Source organism: Lepidochelys kempii, chromosome 3 (genome assembly GCF_965140265.1).
Source record: "Lepidochelys kempii isolate rLepKem1 chromosome 3, rLepKem1.hap2, whole genome shotgun sequence".
In the NCBI taxonomy this organism is placed as follows: Eukaryota; Metazoa; Chordata; order Testudines; family Cheloniidae; genus Lepidochelys; species Lepidochelys kempii.
Window position 1 is genome coordinate 149,600,467 of NC_133258.1, and position 22,554 is coordinate 149,623,020.

General features: G+C 42.5%; 1 protein-coding gene across 3 annotated transcripts in view; it reads left to right on the forward strand.

Moving 5' to 3' along the window:
* The first annotated feature begins 10,427 nt into the window (after positions 1–10,427).
* ZFAND3 (zinc finger AN1-type containing 3) overlaps positions 10,428–22,554 on the forward strand; it is a 243,365-nt gene continuing 231,238 nt past the window's right edge. For all 3 annotated transcript variants that reach the window (XR_012158193.1, XM_073338549.1, XM_073338547.1), the window contains exon 1: positions 10,428–10,597. Coding sequence is in view for 2 of the 3 variants with exons in the window: in XM_073338549.1 (XP_073194650.1) it covers positions 10,527–10,597 (71 nt within the window). In the remaining variant the exon portion in view is untranslated. The remainder of the gene's footprint in view (positions 10,598–22,554) is intronic.

Below are 22,554 nucleotides of genomic sequence, written 5' to 3' on the forward strand. Positions count from 1 at the left end.
TCTAGCAGATTTGACAAAGAGAAAGTTTGAGAAACAGTTATGCCAATTAATGTTTCGAGATCAAGAACAGTTTTGTCTCTCATCATGGTCTGAGCCCAAGCCTGAGCCCGGGAGGTGTCACTTAGGCTGATCATGTGAAGAACTGAATTTCCCCAACTCCTATTGATTTCAGTGGCAACTGAACGCGCACAGCATCTTGCAGCATTGATGCATTAGAACCCATTCCTGCTCCCCTGGAGTTGTAAGACAAAACTCCCGCTGACTTAAATGGGAGGCTGTGATCACTTCCCTTGGGAGACTATTCCACAGTCTCACAGACTTCTGTTAATACACTTTTCCTGATATTCAACCTAAATATTATTTTTCTTCATCCCTTTATTAAACTCCCTAGTACTACTTTGAAAAATTCTCTTCTCTCCTTGTTTGTACCTTTCATACATGCGTAGATGGGTATCACCTGTTTCCCAAATGTAACCATTCCTTAGCCAAGCTATTTCACTGTTCCAGATTTCATTTGTTTTGGTTGCTTTTCTGTGTACTCCCAACAATTTGTCTGCATCTTACTATAAGAAAGTGCCCAGAAATGAATACAGAATTATAGCAACAACATCTTCAGAGTCTCATAAAGAGAGCTTAGTATTTTCCTTGTCCATTTCATGATGGATTCATGTATGCAGTGCCAAAATTACATCAGCTGATTTTGCTGCCATAGTGCTAAATTGCTTCCCACTAGAGTCTCCTTCAGCATCATTGCTTTCCAAGTTTTCTTTCTACCGTTAAGTAGCTGTTTTTCTAATTACTTTTTCTTACATGTATTTGTTCAGGTCGAATTGCATTTTATTATTTTCTGGCATATGTCAACCCTCTGTTGGTCCCTTGTCATATTTTTTCTGCTTACCCTGATGTTTACGATCCCCGCCCCCCCAGTTTAGTATCATGTGTGAATTTCTTCAGTTTGTTGTTTGCTATTTTCCAAATCATTACTCATGTTAAATAAGACTGGACCCAACACCTAGACACTTTTCCTCAGCTTGATACCTTGTAATGATCCTTTGTTTATGAATCTTAAGCCAAACTTCAGCCTCTGCGACAATACTTATGTCCAAACCAGCTTGAATGCACATTCATGTAAGATGTTTGGAGAAAACAAATAAAAAATAAGTGTCCCCCTTTCTTTGTCAATTTGCTGAAACTCTCTATTTCCCTTTTTCTTTCCTAGACAGGTAGCTGTTCCCTGGCACCTGCTAGTCCATCACAGGAGAGGGAGTTCAGAAAAAAAGGTTGGGAACCACTGACCGAAAAAAAATAAAACTCGTCTTGCTTTTCCCATTGGACAGTGTATTCTGCTTCACCTCCGGTCATAGACTTTTGTGCTGAGGGGCTGAAATCCGTTAAATAACTGCATCATTGCATCCCAGTCCTTGACGGCACCTACTGCTAAGTGAAGTGATCCATATATAGATGGTGGCAAATTGCTGGCTTTCTTTTCTTGGGGTGGGGGTTCAGGGCACCATTTCTTGCCCCTGAACTGGGGTGTTAACTGCCCCACTAGCATCCTAGAGGAGGGGAGTGGAGAGGGAGGGACCCGGGCCCACCCTCTACTTCAGTTCCCAGCCCAGGGGCCCTGGGGATAGCAGTAAACCACTAGAACTAGCGGTTTCCATGGGCTACTTCCCTCTCCAGCCCTTCTGCTTGTGGGGCTTCCTGCCCTCCCTCTGCACAAACCAGGTGTCCCTTTACCTAGGGTCTTAGTCTTCTTAGCCCACCACAGCACTTCTCCAAACTCTCCTCTGCTTCCCTCCAAACTGCTCTCTACTCCCACATCAATCCACCCTGTTTCAACTCCTCTAAACTGCTCTTTGATCCAGCACCAATCCTCTCTGCTTCAACTCCTCCTCTTGTCTGATTGAAGCAGAGTTTTTTTTATCATGTGATTGGCTTCAGGTGCTTTAATTAATTTATAGCAAACTTTCTTCCCTCTACAGGGAATAAGGCTCCCTTCTAGCCCTCTCCTGCTGCCCTCTAGTCTGGGCTTTCCTTGCTTTTTGCCCCTGCTTTCAGCTTCCCCCCCACCTTTTTCTTTTTGTTGTTTTTCTGCTGCTGCTTGAGTGCCGGTCGGCTGCTGGCCCCCCTGCCCGCCTGCCTGCCCTCGGATGCTGCTACCACTCCAACTGAGGCCCCCTGAGGGGGGGGGGGCTGCTGACCCGCTCCCTGGAGGAGGGAAGTGGAGGGACCCAGCCCCCAGACCCAGCCGCTTGCTGTTTGTTTATGGACCTGTCTCCGGCCGAGAGAGTCTCTTATCATCTGTTCCGGCACCCCTGGAATGCTGCAGCTGCAGAGAAAGCCTGGAAAAGACAGGGAACAAGCTGTCCACCGGAGGAACACCGCCCGGGTAATCTACACATCGCCATGGAGGGGGCCTAAGACTGAGTAACTTTCGAACTGTGCTCTCATGTGTGGGGAGGCCTTGACTGTGTTTGTAGGGACACGGGGTGCGGCACGGAGCTGCCCCCTGATCCATCTGTGTCCTCCCAACCCCCACACTAGTATCCTCACCACTGCTCCCTCCACCATCTTTGCTGGCTGTTTAACATCTGCCTCTGGATTCAGCTGCTCGCCCTGTTTCCACCGTGTGGGCCAGAAGCACCAGACAACCAAACAGGACTCTCTGTACGAGCGTACGTTGGTTCATGTGCTCCCCCACCCCCGAACTGTCCATCTCAGAGCTTGTCCCTTTCTACCTGACCCCAACTCCTGTTAACCACCTGCCACCGCCCCCGCTGGGGCATCGGCAATGGAGGGCACCAGGGTGACCTCCGCCACTGCCATGCCCATCGCCTCCCCAGACTCTAGGGGAGCCCCCCCAGCCGGCGGGAAGACCAGGGCAAGAAGAAGGGGAAGGGCCCCGCTAAAACCACCAGGCCCTCCGTGGCAGGGGCCACCCCCACTGCTGCGGCCCCGCCACCGACCCCGGCATCCTTCCCCGCTGCCTCCTCCACCAGCTCTGCGGGTGTCCCTCCCTCAGCCCCCAGGATGTATGCCCGGGGGGTGGTAGCCCCCACACCTGCTGCCTTGTCATCTCTCCCGCCCACCGCCTCTGCCACCATCAATAGCGGCCGGGGCCCCTTTCCCACCATGACAAGGAAGCATGGTGTCCGATGCCTCCTGGTGCCCACCACGCCCCACGTGGAGACCTACGTGCGGGCGTTGGTGAGAGTGGTGGGGCCCTCGGCCATTGTGGCAGCCTCCAAAATGTATGGGAAGGTCGTCTTCTTCTTAGCATCGGAGGGCAAGCGGTGGAGAGGGGTCTGGCGGTGGGGGGGGGGGGTGTTTGTCCCCCTAGAACCACTAGGCGTCTGCCTGGTCCTGACCTCTGTCCATCTATAAAACCAGAGAGAGGAGGTTGGCCGATGGAATTTCCTGTGACTGTGGGGCCGTTTTCCGATCCTCGGTCCATTCACGTATCTGGGCGGAGTTCCTCTGGGCGGCATCCACCGACTCCCTTGATGCTTTTGAGGAGTGGTGGGCACTGTCCGAGGTTCTCTGCTCGGTGTCCCCATCTGGTTCCCTTTGTTTGACCCTTTGATTGGGGGAGAGAGTAAGGGACCCCAGCCCCAGCCATTGCACCACCACCTTAGAGGGGTCCTTTCACACGTGGGTGCACGTGCCCCCCCCGGACTGTCCACCCCACAGCCTGCCCCTCTTGTTGGGTGCTTTCAAAGGAGGGAATTGTTGATGACACTGGGTGTGGCGCCAGATAACTCGAGGGGGTGGCAGACCTTGAGAGTCGATGAAGCCCCCTCGCTCTGGGCCACCAGGTAACTCGGAAGGGTGGTAGACCACGAGAGTCGAGGAAGCCCCCCGCCCTGGGCCCAGGCAAGCTTGAACACTTCCCTCCCCTGAAGCTAATGAGAAAACAAATGTGTTTGGTTGCTGTGTTACACATTGCATATGCTGTTGTTTTTGTTTGGTAAGTGTGTTATGCAAATAAAAACACCTTTTTTTGCTTCAAAAAAAAAACAACCCACCCTCCTGCTGCCCTCTGGCTATGCTATATATATAGTGATACAGCATGGGTCTTGCGCTCTCTCTCTCTCTCTCTCTATATATATATATATACATACACACACACACACACACACTTTGTATGTTAGTTTATAAAGTTTGTTGGGTGCTTTGAATGAAAAGGGCTATAGAAAGTATTAATTATTAAGGATGCTCTTCTGAAGGTCAAGGCTGTGACACAAGGGGAGCCCTACTGGAGACAGCACACTGAACACTAGGTTCTGGTGCATTATTATCCACTACCTTAATTTCCTGTCAGCCCAATAGCCCCCCCACCCCCCACTTACTTTACTGAGACAGAGAGGAGGAGAAGAGCTCTAATATCTGAGATTAGTATGTTCTACTGCTGCAGTGATATACCACAGGCAACTTGTTCCCATCAATTTGAAGTGGACCAATATGCTAGTTTCAACATGGATTTGTGGATATGGTGAAGCTTAAGATCTTTACAAAGACTTAAAATAACATGGGTAGGTTAAAATTTTATATATATATATATATATAAATAATTTCCCCAGACAAAATACTGCGCTGAAATAGCGTTAAGATGGAGTGCACATATCGGTCACTTAAGTTTAAAAAAATTATGGGAATGTTGTAATTATCCCCAAACTGAGCATTAGAAAATTAAGTAATAATAATATTAATAATAATTAATAATAGGTAGCTGTTACGTAGCATTTTTCATCAGTAGATCTCAACACAGTTTACAAAGGAAATTTGTATCATGATCTCCATTTTACTGAGGCTTGGAGAGGTTAAAGCAACTCATTCAAGTATCACAGATCTGGTCAAGCACCTCCTACGGCTGACTCACCAGATTGCTGGTTCCTCAGGTATTTTAAGCCTCTGGAGTCTAACAGAGCTCATACACTGTCAATCTCTTGGGGTCCTTAGACACACTTTCTGGGTGCAGATCCTCTATCTATCATCCCATGCTGAGAGCAACAACCACACAGTCCCCTGCCCAACCCTGGCACCAGTGCTGACTCCTCAGACTCCCCCATAGCTTAAACACACCCTTTCCCAGAATCCCACCAAAGGTCTGAGCCTTCTGGTTTACCTTTTCAAGGGGCCATTCAGTAGGTGTATCATATAACACACAGACACTTTGCACAGATTCTAACACACTGTTGCCCTTTAATCACACAAGAAATACATGGATCTATAAAAAAATAAACCCTACCTGAATTTCCCTGCCTCAGTTTCCTCACCACTCCAGGGCATTCTTTAGGCTTGCCTCAGAGACCTTTGTACGGTCCAGACCTTTTGCTCGAGTATACAGCTTGTATTCTGAAAAATAAAGCCTTGTCTCCCTCAGTCAGCTTGATTTTTCTTAGCTTGGCTAGTCCAACCCCTTTCTTCCTCTTGCCCAAACTTCTGGCTTGTCTTCCTCAGTCATTTCCCATGAGTCCTTTTTAAACACCTGTTCTGTCATGTCTGTTGCTTTGTCTTGTTTGGGAATTTTCCACTCTCCCAATGCCAGCTCCTTGCAGAGGGAGGGGGAAAGAAGTCATTTCCCTTAGGATGCAGTTACTCTTTAGCATAACTATCGTATGGTCAAAGGACATTCATAAAGTTAAGTACTCTACATTGTCCACAATCTGGTGCGTAACTGCTACAGGCCCTGTCCACAATGGTGGATAGCACATTTACATAAGCCATTCAGTGATACAGCAAGAAACCCAAAGAGAAGTCTACCAGGTGATGTTTCCAATTATACAAAGATCTGTACTATGAACTTCATGTAATTTTAAAAATAACTTTTAAGGACAGATTCCCCAGTATGGGCACCAAAGCTGCACAAAGCAGCCAGAGTGCACCAGCCAGTTAAGATGCATCACTAAATTGATGCAAATAGCCAAAGCATATTGGGGAATCTGGCTCTTAATTTGAAATTGTCTTATTGGTTTAGAGTGCTGTGTGAGTGAGACTGGTGCTTTATAGACTGAGAGCCCACTTTGAGTCCCAATGTTGTGGTTTAGGAGCTCATAGCTAGGCTTCTGCCACAGCTCTCCTGGCACTGTTGCCTCAGTGTGCAGGGGTGCTCAAGCTGCAGTGCCACAAAGAACCTGTCAAGCACCGGTTTCAGAGTAGCAGCCATGTTAGTCTGTATCCGCAAAAAGAACAGGAGTACTTGTGGCACTTTAGAGACTAACAAATTTATTTGAGCATAAGCTTTCGTGGGCTACAGCCCACTTCATTGGATGCACAGAATGGAACATATAGTAAGAAGAGTATATATATCTATATATATATATATATACACACACACATACATACATACAGAGAACATGAAAAGGTGAAGTAAGAGGCTAATTAATTTAGATGAGCTATTATCAGCAGGAGAAAAAAAAATTTTGTAGTGACAATCAAGATGGGCCATTGAGACAGTTGATAAGAAGGTCTGAGGATACTTAACATGGGGAAATAGATTCAATATGTGTAATGACCCAGCCACTCCCAGTCTCTATTCAAACCCAAGTTAATGGTATCTAGTTTGCATATTAATTTAAGCTCAGCAGTTTCTTGTTGGAGTCTGTTTTTGAAGCTTTACTGTTGCAAAATTGCCACCTTTAAATCCATTACTGAGTGGCCAGAGAGGTTGAATTGTTCTCCTACCAGTTTTTGAATGTTATGATTCCTGATATCAGATTTCTGTCCATTTATCCTTTTGCGTAGAGACTGTCCAGTCTGACCAATGTACATGGCAGAGAGGCATATATGCCATCCTGTGCCAGCAATTACATTGGTAGATGTGCAGGTGAACGAGCCCCTGATGGCATGGCTAATGTGATTAGGTCCTATGATGGTGTCACTTGAATAAATATGTGGACAGAGTTGGCATCGGGCTTTGTTGCAAGGATAGGTTCCTGGGTTAATATTTTTGTTTTGTGGTGTGTGGTTGCTGGAGAGCATTTGATTCAGGTTGGGGGGCTGTCTGTAAGCGAGGACTGGTCTGTCTCCCAAGATCTGTGAGAGTGAGGGATCATTTTTCAGGATAGATTGTAGATCTTTGATGATATGCTGGAGAGGTTTAGTTGGGGGCTGAAGGTGACAGCTAGTGGCGTTCTGTTATTTTCTTTGTTGGGCGTGTCCTGTAGTAGGTGACTTCTGGGTACTCTTCTGGCTCTGTCAATCTGTTTCTTCACTTCAGCAGGTGGGTATTGTAGTTTTAAGGACGCTTGATAGAGATCTTGTAGGTGTTTGTCTCCTTCTGAGGGATTGGAGCAAATGCAGTTGTATCTTAGAGCTTGGCTGTAGACAATGGATCGTGGTGTGTGTCCTGGATGGAGGCTGGAGGCATGGAGGTAAGTATAGCAGTCAGTAGGCTTCCAGTATAGGGTGGTGTTTAGGTGACCATTGCTTATTAGCACAGTAGTGTCCAGGAAATGGACCGCTTGTGTGGATTGGTCTAGGCTGAGATTGATGGTGGGATGGAAATTGTTGAAAGCATGGTGGAATTCCTCAAGGGCTTCTTTTCAATGAGTCCAGACGATGAAGATGTCATCAATGTAGCGCAAGTAGAGTAGAAGCGTTAGGGGACGAGAGCTAAGGAAGCGTTGTTCTAAGTCAGCCATAAAAATGTTGGCGTACTGTGGGGCCATGCGGGTACCCATAGCAGTACCACTGACTTGAAGGTATATATTGTCCCCAAATGTGAAATAGTTGTGGGTGAGGACAAAGCACTGATGCCCAGACTAGTATACAGCCACCAGATCTTTAAAGAGAAGCGACATTTGGATCAGTTAAGTTTTCAGCAAGAACTCTTGACAGGTGTTCTATTTCCCACATACCAGTCACTGCAACCAATAAAATTGTTGCATTCAAATTAGCAGTAGAGGAAAGATGGTGACTGGTTGAGTTACCTCTGATGTCAGAATGGCCCTACATAAAGTGTTACCCAAACTGTTGACCTGAACCGGTCTGTAGCCTATATAATCATAATGATTAGATTCACCAATCTTTAATAATGTAGTGTAATTGCAATTTAATTTCTCAAAATGTAGCTTATAGATAAGATCTCAATTAATGTTAACTAGACAAAAAGTATGAAGTATTTGTGTTACTCCATTGTAAAGATAATTCAAGACAAAGAAAAGACACAGGATGATAAAATTCTTAAAGGATCCAGTTTTACCCTGTAATTTATAAACTAATGATCAGATTTACTTGTACTCAAAGAGCAAGTGCTGTAAGTTTGGAGAGGATATGCTGTATTTATCATACAACATAAAAAGTTTGAATCCAACCCTGCTTTAAATGCAAAACAGAAAAACTTTAACTATGGAATTGCAACCAGCATCTCCATAATAAACTATATTAAAATTACCTTACATTGTTAATCACAATACTAATACTTTTCACTTACATAGCACTTTTCATCCAAGGATCAAAAAGCGCTTTACAATAGTGAGTCAATATCATTATTCCCATTTCACAGATGGAGAAACTGAGGCACACAGAGACAACTTATTTGGGATCACACACCAAGTCTATGTGAGAAACACAGTCCAGGTCTCCTGACCTCCAGTTCAAATACTTAAATGCTAGAATGTCCCATTTTTCTATCGCTAGAGTGCTCTAAACTTGTAACGGATTATTTTAAAAATGTATTTTACTCTTCTGTTTATGCTGCTTTACTTTTTGCAATTTGTTCAGCTCAGACAAGAAGAAAGACTAGTCAGTTTTCCTTCTTCAATGTCAGTTTAAGGCTGGGTTTTTTATGCGCGGTGTGTTATGTTTGCCATACATAAAGGAAATATATGCATTTTCAGTCTAGATTACTTTTATTTTACATCAAGGAAAACAAAGAAAAATTAGAAAATGTCCAGGAAAGAGAAAGCAAAGTCTCTCTCTCTCTCACTTTGTAAGACACACTATCTTGAATCTTCTCAACCCTGCTCCCAATAGACAAGCAGGTAATCTTTAATCTTAAGGATGCAATATGCAAAAAACAAAGTCATAAGTATAGACACCACAAATCATTTGTACAGTGCTGCACTCTTTCAGTAGCAAATACTAAATTAATATTTATTTGTTAACAAAAACTTGTGTTCCACTGCAATTGAAAATTAAGAGTTATTTCTCAGAAATATCTGTTGTGGTCTTAGATTTGTATAGGTTTGTTCTTACATCACCTACATTTGGGGGCCAAATTTAATCTGATTCTGTACTTGCAAAGTACAAAAGGTGGAGAGGCTAACCCCTCTGCCAGATTGGTTTAAATATAATTTTCATTTAATTTTAGTCACCTCTGGATGGTTTAGGTGCCTTTTGGCAGAATTTGGGGTATGGAGTGGGGAAAGTTTTGAGGATGACAGATAGTCCAATGCTCCTGTCCGAGGACAATGAAACTCACAGGAGCACGGAGAAAGGAAGGGACCGGGTAGGATCCACACCGTGCGGAACAACGAGTCCCCAGACACACCTCTGGGGTCATTAAACCCTTGCTAAGCAGTGGGGCGTGTTGTGGGGAGGGGGTCTGGGCTGAAGCTGGGGGGGGGAGCGACTCGAGGCAGACAAAGACCCCGGGTCTTGCGGGAAATGGTTCAGGGGATCGATGAGAGTCAGGGTCGGGCACCCCAGGGAGCGAACCGGCCCCAGCATCGCTCGGGCACTGAGCGGGCAGCGGGCACCAGCCCAAGGTCACACACGGGGTGGGGGTGGGGGCGGGGTGTCCGGACGGAGAACCCAGGAGTCCGGGCCCGCAGACCCGCCTCTCAATCACGAGCCCCTCCAGGCGCACGAGGCCCCGGGCGGCGGCGGGGTCTGAGTAGGGGACGCCGGACCCACAGGGGGATGCCGGGGCTGGATTTCACGCCGGGGGAACCTCCCGCGACCAGGCGGCTCCGTTGCCACTTCCGGGTTCCCTCTAATTGCGCATGCGCCACCCGCCAACCCTCACCCCATCTCTCAGGCCGAGGTCCATCTTCCCGGGCCGTACCATCTTGTACATGTGGTGGGAGGGAGGCCTCTCTAGATATTTCTGTTGTCCCCGCTGCCCCTGAACCCTCTGAGGCCGGATGCGACTCGTTAGTCCTGGCTATCGGCGCCCTCAGCAGTTACCGTCTCCTGGCCCTCGCCCCTCCTTTATTCCAACCTCCCCCACCGGAGGACGATGGTGCGGGCCACTCCCACCTGAGCCAGCGGCTGGGCGATACCATCCCGCGCACTACGGGGGGAGGAGCTGGGGGTATTGTTGGGTCAGGGGGTGCGCGCGGCCCGCGGCGAGAGTAGGTTCGTCACAGCCGCCGCTGAGAGGGAGGGGCGCCGCCCGGAGCTCAGTGTCCCCCCAGGCCTCGCCGGGCGCGGCTGCTGCTCCCGTTCCGTCCCCTCCGCTACCGCCGCAGTGGTAGCGCCCGGCTCCAGCTGACCGGCCTGGAATCCCGGCTCCGAGCCCCGGACCCTCCGCTCCTAGCGACCCCCCGCCCCGGCCCCGCCGGAGACTCGGACCTGCCATGGGAGACGCCGGCAGCGAGCGCAGCAAGGCGCCCAGCCTGCCGCCCCGGTGCCCCTGCGGCTTCTGGGGGTGAGTGCGGCCCGGGGAGGGGGCCGAGCGGGCGGGGTGAGGCCCGGGGGAGGAGGCCGGGCCGGGGTCTGGGCTACACCGTGGGGCTGGGCAGGACCAGAGCCGGGCCTGGTGGCTAAGGCCAGGGACGGCAGAGCCGGGTTGGGGCTGGGATTACTGGGCTCCTCTCGGGCCTGTCACGAAGGCTGCACCACCCCCCTTCCCCACCCTAGTCTGGATTGCTTCAGGGCAGGAGCGTGTGGCCCTTGCTGTGCGGGGGTGCTTCCCCTGTCAGAGGGGCCCCTCCCCCAGGCATGTGACTGTATTTGCTGCATCACAGAGGGGGTGGCTGGCTCCTGATTTACAAGTACAAGTGGCTTAGTAGGGGTGGCGACAGTCGTTAAATCATCCCAAAATATCCCATCTGTATTCTCGTTTCAAGGCATTGAATAGCTCTCTGTAGTGGGGTCCCCATCTGTGTGTGTCTGTGGCTTGTATTAGTCATCACATTATTATTATTTAGTCATCCCCATGTGTTACCACCTCCCCACTCCCCCTCCCCCCCAGCTTTGACACCTTTGTCTGGGCTCCTCCATGGCCTTTAGAAATTGTAGAGAATTTCCTGAAGGGAGCAGCTTCAATGTCTCTCTCTGCCCATCCCTCCAGATGTTCTATTTAGTTGATACTAACACACCTTGTTTCTGAGCCCCCAGGTGGAATAATTGTGACATCAGCAAAGTGCCAGGCAGGCAACTTTCTTGAATTCTTTCAAGAATTTTGGTCTTTCATAGATATGACTAGCATGTAACTTAGGTCCCCTTTCAGTCTGTCCTGCTTTAGGTCTGTAAAGAGCCATATACAGCCATGTATATATGATTAGTAGTACAGAAGGTGTCCTGTTGCCACTTTATAAAACCTTCCCAGCAGGCCTCATGCTAGGGATGGTCCATGTCATCTGCTGGCTAATCCTGTTTTTTAGGGGGAAAAGTCATTCCTCTGTGCTGGAGGAAAAAAACATAACTGCCCATTTGATTCTTCTTTCACTTTCTGGGCCATGCCTGGTAATGATGTTTCCATTATTGGTTTTTAGCAGATATATTGTGGCATATGGAATGTGCTGGCTGAGACATGAACAAAAAGTGTCTTTAATATGTGTGGTGAAAATGTAGGTCCCTAAAGTTCTTATTTATGGAGTGTTCAAAGGATATGTAAATGGTAGAATTGTGGGAGTCCACCTGAGACTTATACCTGTCTATGACTGTACCTTCTTGGGATTTATATAATACAATTTAAGGTACTTTGGAGGAGCGGAGGGACGCATATTAAGAGTGATTTAGAACGGTCACTATTCAATAGGCTACATTTGATGATTTTATTGGAATGGCAGAATTCTAAATTAAATCCCATTTGTGAGTTATGATACAAGTCTGAACTTTGACAAATATGATGATTCCATTGGGAGTGAATCTACAAGGCATATTGTAAATATACAGTAAATTGTTACTTTATTTTTGATTTACTAGGCCCCTGTATTCATGCCTCATGTTTTCTATAACATGACTGAAAAAGAGTTGCTACTATTTCCATTATGATGTGCTGGCTTCTGTGATCAGTGATGAAGTACAAAGGCACTGAAGGAGTTATGAAAACTTCAGCTCACAGCTCTTTTCATGCTGAACTTTGTATTGAGTTCAGTGTCCTGTGTTTGTGACATCAGTGTATTGTCATGAAAAAAATCTGGTGCCTCAAATGGTGCAATGAAGCTATGAAGAAAATGGCCCTTTAAAGATGCTGCCTATATATTGATGGATATTTCTCCCCATCACACAAACACCCATCACAATTGGGACTAATTTCCCCCCTTTTGAAGGGATGTCGTTCCAGCAGTTATTCCTCCAAGGTAGGGTTGAAATACTTTGGCAGTGGAACGGTATGGAAAAGTTCCCCTTCTCTACCTGTTGTGTTGATAAACAGGGCTTCAGTTTCTCGTTCTGTCAATCTGGCACCTTTCCAGAACACAAATATACTTTATCAGAAGGAAGAGAAAAGAAAAGAGAAAGATTGTTTTATCAGAGGCTCAGACTTTTCCTCATTGAGTTATCAGAGGCTGACATTGTTAAGCGTCCTGTAGAGTGGTTGGCTTGTGTACATGTGTAGTTCTGATCTCTGAAGACACACTTGTCCTCGTTTTCTTTGTCCTTGTTTACACTAGAAATGTTTTGCTGGTAGAGCTGTACTGCTGTAGCTATGCTGGCAAGTCCTCCTAGTGGAAATGCAGCTTATCACCAGCCTTGGGAGGAATCTTGATCCTTGTACTAGTGGACAGGCAGTAAGTGGTGCACATCTCACTCTTCTCTCAGAATCCTTTGGCTGTTCAGTGTTCCCCACTAGTCTAATGATCAAGATTTCTCTCAAGGCTGCCCTTGATCCTGAATCACACTTGTGGTAGAACAATGTATGCTAAGCCAATGGGCTAGTCTGGACTCCAGGAAGTTGGTCTTGGCTAAATTTGAAAAGGTTGTAATTATTTTCATGTGGTAAAACATAAAAGTTCTGTGTAATGTTTAGTACTAGCTTTTGCCTAAAGTGAATATTCTCTACAGTAATCCACAAACATTTGGCATGGTAAGAAAAATGTGTGAAAAGGAGCATTACAAATACGGTAGGCCTTTCATGTAAAAATACTTGCTGTTGATCCTAACACTCAAATCTGTCTTTAGGTGAACTACAATGTCAGGAGTTCAGGAAACACACATTTTAAAAAGTGATGTACAAGGGGCGGGGGGGGGGGGCGGGGTGAGGAGGAGGGAGGATTCCATATTTTGTTGCTGATTTCTGATGCATAAAAGTCTGAAAAGTTTAAAAAACTTTTGCTTGTTTTTATATTAGAAATTTAGGTTCTGTTTAGGCTGGAAGACTCTGTGTTTACTGGACGTTTACTAGAAAACTAGTAAAATGGTGATGATACAAGAGACTGCAAACTGAACAACTGAGAGGGGAAGGGATTTTTTGTCAGACTATATGTAAAACTTTCTTTAAACATCTATTTAAGGTCAATGATTAACAAAGATTAACATGTATAATTGAAGTTAAAGCTCACAATAACAAGCCCTGAAAGCTCCCAGAGGCCTTCTAGCAAGACCTTGACATTCCTTTTTTCTAAGGGGGAAAAACAAAAAATACCTTTCAATTATTCTTTATGCATCATTTAAAAAAAAAAAAAAAAAAGGAACAATCCCTTTAAATCCTTAGGTCAAGTGGAGCATTGGGTTGAACATTACATTTTAATGAATCATTTCAGGTATCCAAACAGACAGCCTAAATCTGCAAACCTAGTCTATAATAATCATTTAGAACTTCATTTACAAAAGAATTTATGCTTCCAATATCTTCGAAATACTTTCACTATTCTTTCCTTCCATTATTATAGCATGTCATAAGCTTTGTTGAGTTTCAGGCAGTGTGAGCATTGCAACATACATTTGGGGTTTCAGTTGTACTGGATTTACGTTCTTTCAGTTTCTTTTTGGAATCACAGACTGCAGGTTGCATTGGTGGTTTTCTTTTAGAGCTGCAGATTTCACAAACATATATCTTATGCCATACGTACTCCAATCAAGCCATCTTTCTTGGTACCTAGAGCTGTTTTGCTCAAATTTAGGACCCAATCCTGTTATGGATATCCTGTGGGCAGATTCCAATTGATTTTGGAAGGGCTTTCTCTACACAAGGACAGGAATCCATTTGTGCAGAGCTCATTGCAGAACTGGGACCTTTGTAAGTAAGCAGTCATATGCATGGGTTAATATTACAAGCTGAAATACCAGTTGGACTTATAGGAGTTGATTGTGGGGAAGGGAGACGTCAAAGAAATAACTTGACAACTTTATTTGTGCTCTAGTGAATATTTTTATTTCCTTTAAAGCCCATACCAACATTGTAGGCAATGCCTTAGAACCAGAAAAGAAGGAAATATGTTAATAAACATAAAACAAATGAATTCCATTCTCAAAATGGTGGCTGCTAGCAGGAAGTTGATTAAAAACACAGTATGATTAGTTTGATTCCCATCTTATTTCTGGCAACTTATAAGGTACTGTACTCTGCCAAAGCTGATGGCAATACTGCTTTGAGAACAGGCCAGCAGGGGTTTGGTAGGATGTTACCACTTATCCTGCCTCTCACTGACACTGTCTCCATCCTATACATGATGACACATTCAGCCCCAAGCTTTCTAGTGTCCTGGGACAATCCAGAGCTTACTTCTGAATTTGAATTTTCTAGTTGTTAGTACATTACCATGCTGCTGTCACATTAACCTGGCCCTTTTGTGATTGTCTAATATAGTATGAAGCAGTTGATCAACAGAATATAAATTTCAGTTACATGATTAATTTCTGACTATGGATCACTGAAGCATTCCTTTTTTCTAATCAAATAAGTTGTTTCTTTTTTTTTAAATAAAGAAAGTCCTTTGATTTTCACAAAGCTCTCTCTGGGCACTGGTTAACTTGGAGATTGAAGCTTTTTTTTTTTCCTCTCCAAGGACCCTGGGTGATCTTTTTAAAAATCACTTCCTAATTTCCGGAGTCCACACCTGTCCCCATTCTTACCTAACTAAAGGTGCCTTTGTAAGCTTCACTTTGTTTTGTACCGGAACACCACATCATTGCCACCTAAACCAGGCTTGAATAGACAGTAGTAGAAATATACACGTTTCTGTGAAAATGCTTTTCCACTGCGACGAAGGTGGTGCAATGGATTAGTGGTGCCTTTCCTATCTGGAACCTCAAGTTCTGGAGCAAGCCATTAGAGAATGAATTGTTGATTTGTTCTAGTTCACATCAGAACTACCATACAGCTTGTTACAATTTGTGTTGACTGGAGTCTTCAGTGAAGACTGGTCTAGAATGGCAGTGAATACTGTAGGTCGAAGTTGAGGTGCATTGGAGTAACTGTGGGTTGATGGTGATGCTGTGGATCAGAATTGAGGAGCATTGACATAGCTGTGGTAAGGAAGCCTACTTTAGGTCTAGCTCTAACCAAAACTGTTATTTCCTCACACTAAATAGGGTGAATTGATTTAAATCCATAGTAAAACATAAAAAAGCTTAAAAATCACTGCCTTTAATCACTGTTGATTTTTTTTTTACTTAAGTGAAAACTCATTTTCCAATAGGAGAGCCAAAACATAAGCTGTCTCCTTTCTTTAAAAATTATTTTATTACAAAGGTTTATGGGGTACCTACCTATCAGGGGGCACTTTACAAGGCTTAAACTGAGTAATTAACATGTCTTGAGTTAGTGGTTAGGATCTGATTTTGTGAGTGTGTGTGTATCTGTGTGACAAATACTTGAATGTAATATTTCTGGCTTACTAGGTATTAATTCATTAACACTGATCTCTTAGTATCTTCACACGAGTGTTTCAAAGTACTTTATAAATAAGGCTTTACAACAGTTGCTGTAAGCTAGATATTCTCTTCTGTTCTTTGATTTCCGTCCATTTGCTCAGCAGCAATGATGGTGCTGAATTAAGTCTTTCCACCACTTTCTGTCTTGCACCAGCTTAATGGCTTTGTAATTAGGTATTATATTGAAATGGAGGAAGCCTGTAAGAGAATGGGTTGATCCACTGGACTACCAGCAAGTAAAGAGAGTAATTAAGGATGATAAAGACACTTTAGAGAAACTAAAATTCTTTGCATCAGTTTTCATCATAGAGGATATTGAAGATGATCAGAGACATGGGAATTTTTCAATATGGGGGGAAAATGAAACAGTCTGGGATTCTTTTATCATGTTCTCCCTTTGAACTAGAGTTTATATAAAATAATGACTAATATAGAGCAAGTAAGTCAGATGCAAGGGACATCCACTTAAATTGAAAGATAGTAAATTTAAAATTGATAAAAGTAGATACTTTTGAATACAGCACACAACCTGTGGAATTCTTGCCACAAGGTATCAATTTCAGGACTGGAGCTAAACTATTTCAAAAGTACGTTTGTTGCTGAAGTTGAACCATTGAAATGGAAATTGCTGGCCTATCACATAGAGCCATATTTTGTTGAAGTAGTAAACCAGCTTTCTCTACAGAAATCTCTTCTCTGTGGATATAGGAAATAACTTCTTCATTTGGACCAATGAGTTCAAAATTGGAGAAACAAAAATGAGAGTAGACAAAGCAAAAAGATTGAATTTGCTGTTCTAAAAAATGAACAAAAACCAGATGGCATATGAAAATATCTGGTTTAAGAAAACCCATTGGTATGCTTGCTGAACTAGAGATCTGTTCATCTCTCCAGTTAAGCCAGGGGGTGAAAAATCTAGTCACCTAAACCATGAATTTCTCCATAATACAAGCTTTCATATAGAAAAAATTGTTGCAAAGATAACCTTCTGAATGTAAACTGACAAGGAGCAAGTCATTTTCACTCTACTAGTTGGTGAAGCTTGGAGCAGTTTGGGAGCACTAGAGTCATTTTGTCCTAGACCACCTACGGTCTTTCTTATTAGCTTCTGAATGGTATGTGTCTGGTATTTTTTCAAACTGTGGTAAGCTGAAAGTATTGTGACTTGAATAATGCTAACATTTGCTCCATAGTGAGAACTACAAAATGTTTCTTTGGTTTTATACTGTTTAATAACATAGACTATATTACTGTATAATATGTGTCACTCAAGAACCTGACACTGGTTTAGTGCTGTAGATATGTCACGCTTTACATATTGAGTCAATTGACTTAATTGGAGGTATTTTTCAGTTCATTTTAAACTATTGTAACATCTTATAATGAACATAGTCCATGAGACAAAGGGTTGTCAATGTACATCTCAGTTTTAAGGAAGCATAACTTTCATAATTAAAAGGGATATTTCAGTTTGTCTTCACGCTGACACCAAACTCTCACAAATGTTTATAAAAACTGTTCTGAACATGGAGCTCAAAGGATTCTAATACTACATCCTTCAAGTAATGAAAAGTGGAGGCTTAAAAGCTAATTTTGCCTTCAGAGTCATGTCATCCTTTTGACTAAGGAAGGAGTTGGCCATAGAACACACAGGTTCCGCTAGTGTCATGAAATGAGTTGGTTACATATTTTCATTGAGGAGCTTGGTTTTGATTTGAATATTTTGATTGACTTGGCATGGAAATTTCTCTCAGATTTGAGAATGGCTTCGAAATTAGATTACTTTATCTATAAATAAATGCAAGTCTCTTTTGGCAGCACATAAGTGCATATATCAGAGATGGATCCTTTTTTCTGTTTATAATCTGAGCCTGAAGCTGAGGAATGATTGTCTCCTCTCCTCTCAAATTAACATTTTTTGAAGATGGATTAGTTAACTGTAAAATAAGTACACTGGTGTACATATCCTGCAGATGTCTTAGGAGAATGGCATGCAGTGAATATATGTATATGTGTATATGTATATATTCTATAATGTTGATTGTGATCGTGTGATGAGATCCTCTTTTGGGCCTCAGAAGGAAGCCATGTGTTCAGATAATCTGGGGACAAGTGAACTCGTCTGATTTGTTGCCCCTCCCCCCGCCCTTTTCTTTCTCTCTCTTTTTTTTTTTTAAAGAGAAAATGGCACCCCTCCCACTTGTCTTACTCAAATGACTAAGAGGATATTTTTTTTCCTGTCAATACAGGTTGGACAGGGGTTACTGAAAAAGAGCGCTCTTACAATTTTTAGAAGAAATTGTAAATGGGACGTGTGATTGTGGGGTTACAGTTGGCTTCTCCAGATGCGAAACATTCTAAAAGGTCCAGGTCTGAGTATTTCCTGATCTGTTATTTACAAAACAAAATGACCTGCAGGGGCCTGAGAGAATATGTGGGCAAATGTAGCTGGAGACATTGCCAGTGACAAATGCAAAATGATTCTGAAAATGAAGCCTCTGTGTGGATGACTAGCACCTTATGATTTCAGGTACAGGTTTGTCTAGGTGCCAGAGCTGACAGTGATATCCAGTAGAACTTGCATAGTGTCTGTAGACTCATGCAAAAACAGCCAACTGCTACTTCAGATTTTAAAGAGATACCATCATATTAAAAAAATCATATGGCCAGATCCTGCATTCATTGAAGTCATTGGGAATCATAGGTACACAGGAAATGTAGGATTAGTCCCATATATTGTAAACAGTTCTTTAGCTGTGTTACAAATTGTGCCTTAAATGAAGAGTTTTCAAATGTTCGTAGCAGGGAATGCTATCATAATGGAGAGCTTGACTCAGATGCTTCCTCTTCCATTCACAATTGTGTGTACCACCATCGCTTTTCTCACTGGCAATTGAATAACATCCCTGTGGCAACTACAGCACCTGTGAACATGGAAGAGTATGTTAGAAAAGTATTTAATTATTTTTTAGTTCCAGCAAGTATTCCCTGGGCTCCTGGGGTTCTGACAGCCCACAGTTTGGGAACCCCACTGCCTTAGGTGGTTAAAACAGAATCGTAAGCATCCTGTTCACTTTTCGCTATTTATCATGCTCACTTCTTGCATTCTCAACTTGAACACTGAAGATGAATGCAGGCAGTTAGGTTTCAAGTTCAGTGCTGTAGTGTTTGGATTGTAACCACTTCAGGGAAATATTTATTTGTTTTAAAAAGACTGTTTTTATTGGCATTTAAATAATTTTGAAAACATTTCTGTTGGACATAGGTTTTATAAAAAATGTTATTTTTACAATGTTACAAATGTTATCTTGTTTTTACAAAAAATGTATTTTGCCCAATTTGAATGGCTCTAAATAAATAAATAAGGATGATAAACACTTGTTCTATGCAGACTTTTCTGTAGAGAATAAATTGTACACGTGTTCATGCGTGCATACTGTTTTTTCTAAAGCAGTTTTAAAAAGCAACCAGGCAAACTGATAAAAAGGGCAGGGAGCATTGTTTGATGACTTTAGTAAGAAAGAAAAGGAGTACTTGTGGCACCTTAGCGACTAACCAATTTATTTGAGCATAAGCTTTTGTGAGCTATAGCTCACGAAATCCGATGTAGCTCACGAAAGCTTATGCTCAAATAAATATGTTAGTCTCTAAGGTGCCACAAGTCCTCCTTTTCTTTTTGCGAATACAGACTAACACGGCTGTTACTCTGAAACCTTTAGTAAGAAACTGATGGAACTGAATTCCATTCCCAGCTTTTAAACAGACATAGTCTGTGACCTTGGATGAGCTGCTTAACGTCTGTGCCTTGGTTTCGTCCCTTTAAAATGAGTGTGTTTATCTATCATGCCACTAATGTTTGTAAAGCACTTTGAGATCCCTGAATGAAAATTGCTATATCAGTTCGAAGTATCTTTTTTAAAAAAAAAAAGAAATAAGCAGTACTAGAGTGAGAGCAGTTAGGAAAATACAGAATAGCTCTTTATCATAGAGAATCCAAAGTCCTGTCTCATTGGCTTAAACACTAAAACAAGGTCTGCTTTCACAATATGCACATATTACAGAGATTGGCCTTGTCACCATGACGGCAGTGTTTTGATCTCTAATTATATGTTGTTTGTGAAAGATGTCTCAGAGTAAGTTACATATGTATTTTTAAAGTATGCAAAGCTGTCTCACTTACAGAGGAATCCCACAGTATTTGAAATTGTATGGTTATCCTAGCTGTTGATTAGATACTATTTTGGTGCAAGATGTCATCAATATCATGCAGTCTAGCTTGTTGGAGAATCAATTATATGTCTTTGAAAGTGGTGGTGGTGTTGTTTTTTACTTAACAAAAATCAATTGCAGGTCATTGAAACACATTTTTAGCTTGAGAAAGGAGCTTAGGCCTGATATTGCTGATAACAGCTTGCAGGAGCAGGTGTTGATTTTAATGTTAGACAAAGTAATACTTCTTATTTTATAAATGTGCTGGCATTACTTTTTAGTGTGCATCAAGAATGAAGGAAGTGTTAAAATATAGCAATGACAAAATTAGTTCACTGGGTTTTTAGGAGAACAGTTTTTGGGTTTTTTTTTGTTTTTCTTTTTAACACAGAAGATCTTAGTACAGATTTGGCCCATCCTAGAGAACTTCATCCAATCTTTACATCTGGGATGCTAAGTAATTAAAAAAAAATAATAATAATAATTCCCCCCCTTATCCCACTCAGTGCTGGCTGGCTATTGGAGAATACAGTTTCTAAAGCTGGACTCAGTGTGTGTTAACACACTTGTTGATATATTAATGACTTTTGGTTTTTAGCTCTATCGATAGTATTTTAACAATGATTGGTACCAGAAAAGAATTTTCTGATTTTAGTTTGGTACAGCTTTGATAGAGTATTCATCAGTTTTACATCCAATGGTTTCCTTTTTAGAATTGATCTTGAGTCCATGCTACCTTGAAAGAGCAAGAGCCTTTTTGAGCCCCTCCTATAAAAAGTTTGCTCCAATATCAGTGTTGAGGATCCTGTGTCAATCTTTGTTGTTCAAATTTTGTATAGGAAAATCTGGTGCTGGAAAAGTCTTGACACTTATTCAGTCTCCTTAAAGTTTAGAAGACTGAAAAACTGCTCATTGCTTGGGGTTCCTGAAATCTTTCTCAAACATGGAATGAGTAGTTGGTTTTGGTATAATTAATGCAGGGCACTTACGATGGATCAAAATATGCTTAGTAGTCTCCCTATATGCTAACTTGTCATTTTTGAACGTTGTGTAGAAAGCAATTTATAATCACATTTGAAATCTTCCAGTATTTTTGCTGAATAGTGGGGCTCTGCATTTAATACTGATGTACAAAATAAATGAAATTGCCTTAGAAATAATTCAGTTAATTTGATGAAGGTTGATTCCTTTTTAGTTTGCAAAATAACTTTCCAAACCTCATAACTGCCTGTGGTAGGAAGATGGAATATTTTTAATGCTTGTAATTTTTCTCTTACGTTTTCTGATAGCATGCACCTCTGTTTATTTAGATGGATATTAGATGTAGGAAGTGTGCCATTTAATGCTTGCTAAACAATTCATTTGTTTCTCTGGCAAGTAGCTTCTATTGGTTGAGTAGCTGTTTCTTTTTTTTAAATTTTCAACCTGTGTACTACACCCACAAGTAATTTAGTAATTCCTTCCCTAATGACCAGGTAACTGGTGGTTCTACTAAAAATGGCCTGGGGCCTGGAGGAAGGACGCTCTTCTTCCTTTCTCTGGGCAACACTTTGACTTTAGTGTTGGGTACTTTGCTGATATAGCAGCAGATTTTTTTTTTTTCTTAAAGAAAATGGAATTCAAGAAATAAATATTAGATCTCACCTGGGAGTAAAATCAAAGACCAGTAGAAATGTTTCCATTACTTTTAAAATACCAAAAGAAATAGGAGAGACAGGTAATAGGTAAGGTAATATCTTATATATCCGGGCACCAACATGGTTACAACACCACAGCAAACAGAAATAATCTCTGAGCAGTATTGTGGTACTATATGAGAAGCTGAAGGGGAAATTGACTAGTCTCTCTTCTTCATCACTCAACTTGAATAGTGAAAGTAAATAGCATAGTGAAAAGTAAACACTATTAATATAATTATTTCACTTTTAATAATTGGTTTCAGAGTAGCAGCCGTGTTAGTCTGTATTCACAAAAAGAAAAGGAGTACTGGTGGCACCTTAGAGACTAAACAATTTAACTCCTTTGCTTTTTACTTTTAATAATGTGTCCCTTATTCTTATGATCCTGAAATCACCTGGGCTTCTCACCTGAGCAAAGTTACTCACATGCATAAGGGTTTGTAGCATTGGGCCCTATGACACTGTGTGTGTCCTGGCTTTGATTTCTGTGACTTAGTATTGGTCTGTCTCCCTGGTCAGCCCACTACTGAGCAAGACTACCCTGTGATTTTTCTTATTCAAATTTGGCTCTATCTGCTAGTGGAGTCTGGGTTCTTACATAGTTTTAATCACTTCTTACAATTATTTTGACCTCATTTCTTACAACAAACCAATTAATATTTTTTTAAAAAGGAAT